The sequence below is a fragment of the Symphodus melops genome (assembly GCF_947650265.1).
Source record: "Symphodus melops genome assembly, contig: scaffold_326, whole genome shotgun sequence".
NCBI classification, from domain to species: Eukaryota; Metazoa; Chordata; class Actinopteri; order Labriformes; family Labridae; genus Symphodus; species Symphodus melops.
The window spans coordinates 1-2,500 of NW_027636681.1; the positions used below are offsets into that span (position 1 = coordinate 1).

Below are 2,500 nucleotides of genomic sequence, written 5' to 3' on the forward strand. Positions count from 1 at the left end.
GACCCCTGCAGGGCCTGCTCCCATCCTTCGACCCCTGCAGGGCCTGCTCCCACCCTCAGACCCCTGCAGGGCCTGCTCCCACCCTCAGACCCCTGCAGGGCCTGCTCCCACCCTCAGACCCCTGCAGGGCCTTCTCCCACCCTCCGACCCCTGCAGGGCCTTCTCCCACCCTCCGACCCCTGCAGGGCCTGCTCCCACCCTTCGACCCCTGCAGGGCCTGCTCCCACCCTCAGACCCCTGCAGGGCCTGCTCCCACCCTCCGACCCTCTACCCTCTGACATTCTGCTCGTTCAGCGTCTTTAAGTCCTCAGAGCTGTTTAAGTCTAACATATGATTCTGATGACATCGTTGTTACCTGCAGCTGTTTGGGCTTCTTCAGCTTCGCCATATTTTTCAAACAGATCAAAGAACCTGAAACAATCAGAGACAATTTTTTTCGTACATAATTAACAGTTCTGATACATCACATTTTAAACCTATGAGCTAATCTAACTATCTATAAGAATAAAACATCTATGTCAGATCTGTAACCTCAATCTCCTGCACGTTGTCAGGAGCAGCGGTCTGTGTCGCTGCAGGTGTGTGTGTGTGTGTGTGTGTGTGTGTGTGTGTGTGTGTGTGTGTGTGTGTGTGTGTGTGTGTGTGTGTGTGTGTGTGTGTGTGTGTGTGTGTGTGTGTGTGTGTGTGTCTGAGGTCAGCAGAGGTCACCCACATGGGGTTACGGACTTCCATCTTCATCTTCTGTTTGGGCGTTCGGTCTCCGTGTCTGATGACGGCGATGACACAGCGGAGCTCCATCCTGCGGAGACAAACACAGATTAGGAAGAAGATGGAGACGGCAGGAGCAGGAGGAGGATCCTTACTCACATGGTGCCTGAGGTGGTGGGGACGATGGGGATGTCCTCGGCCTCTGTGGGGATGGACCACGGGATCTGAAACTGAGGAGCCAGCTCCCGCATCACAATGTTCCTGAAGAGACAAAGTGTGAAATAAATGAAAAGACACAAAGACGAGAAATCTGCTGAAATGAAAACATCTGGTACCCGAGGATCTTTGCACAGTCGTCGTAGTACTTCATGGAGTTCTTCACAAAACTGAACCCGTTGACGTCACAGACATACGAGTGTCCGTTCGCCCGCAAGAGGTCGAAGCCACAAACCGTTTGCTACAGCGAGGGGGGGGGGGGGGGGGACAGAGAGAGAGAGACAGAGACAGACAGAGAGAGAGAGAGAGAGGGCGAGAGAGAGAGAGAGAGAGAGAGACAGAGAGACAGAGAGAGACAGAAAGAGAGAGAGAGAGGGGGGGGGGGCGAGAGAGACAGAGAGAGAGAGAGAGGGGGGGGGCGAGAGAGACAGAGAGAGAGAGAGAGAGAGACAGAGGGCGAGAGAGAGAGAGAGGGCGAGAGAGAGACAGAGAGAGGGGGGGCGAGAGAGACAGAGAGAGAGAGAGAGACAGAGGGCGAGAGAGAGGAGAGGGTTATTCAGTCTTACATGTGAGCAGCACAAAATGCTTTCACACTGGTTTATTTTCTGTTTTCAGGCCTGACATATTTTTATTGATATATTATTGATTTAACCTTAAATTAACCCTTCGTTCTTCAGAGCCAATCAGAGCCAAACACTTCCTCACCTTGAAGGCGAGGCACACCTTTCGAGCCACCAGTTTCTCCATGGCTGAAAGCATGACGGGGTTATCGGACCTCCTTCCCCCTCGCTGTCTCTCTCCACCTTCCCGTCCAGAGCAGGAGACTTGCGAGCCTCAGCGTGAGCGTAGTCTGGCCCCACAGTGTACACCTGAGGACAGGTGAGACACCGCTGAGTCATGCTCACAAACAGCATCTGATCCCACATATTCTTAATATCATCATCATCATGAAGGTGGAAGTTTCTTTTTTCCACCACCGGCGGGGGGGCGGCAGAGGAGAAGAGCCCTACTTTTAGGGACCCTTCTGTTGGGGGTGCCAAGAATATCGATCCGATCCGATCCGGGGGGGGGGTGTAGACCTGGAGCAGTTCAGGTCAGGAGGAGCTGCAGAGTTTTAAATTTGATATGAGCAGTAAGTTGGAGGGAGCGACCCCCCTGTGGACCAAGCCCTGAGGCCCCCCCTGTGGACCGAGCCCTGAGGCCCCCCTGTGGACCCGAGCCCTGAGACCCCCCCTGTGGACCGAGCCCTGAGGCCCCCCCTGTGGACCGAGCCCTGAGACCCCCCTGTGGACCGAGCCCTGAGGCTGCCCTGTGGACCGAGCCCTGAGACCCCCTTGTGGAGCCGGAGCCCTGAGGCCCCCCTGTGGAGCCCTGAGGCCAACCTGTGGACCGAGCCCTGAGACCCCCCTGTGGAGCCCTGAGACCCCCCTGTGGAGCCCTGAGGCCCCCCTGTGGACCGAGCCCTGAGGCCCCCCTGTGGAGAGCCCTGAGGCCCCCCTGTGGAGCCCTGAGGCCAACCTGTGGAGCCCTGAAACCCCCCTGTGGAGCCCTGAGGCCCCCCTGTGGACCGAGCCCT

At 56.7% G+C, this 2,500-nt stretch overlaps 1 protein-coding gene across 1 annotated transcript in view; it reads right to left on the reverse strand.

Moving 5' to 3' along the window:
* Positions 1-355: 355 nt before the first annotated feature.
* LOC306819206 (inositol hexakisphosphate and diphosphoinositol-pentakisphosphate kinase 2-like) overlaps positions 356-2,500 on the reverse strand; it is a gene marked incomplete at its 3' end in the record, with an annotated part of 9,056 nt that continues 6,911 nt past the window's right edge. Inside the window, 7 exon segments of the mRNA XM_079372979.1 lie at positions 356-383; positions 385-411; positions 713-799; positions 868-969; positions 1,044-1,165; positions 1,630-1,707; positions 1,710-1,793. Coding sequence (XP_079229105.1) covers positions 356-383; positions 385-411; positions 713-799; positions 868-969; positions 1,044-1,165; positions 1,630-1,707; positions 1,710-1,793 — 528 coding nt within the window.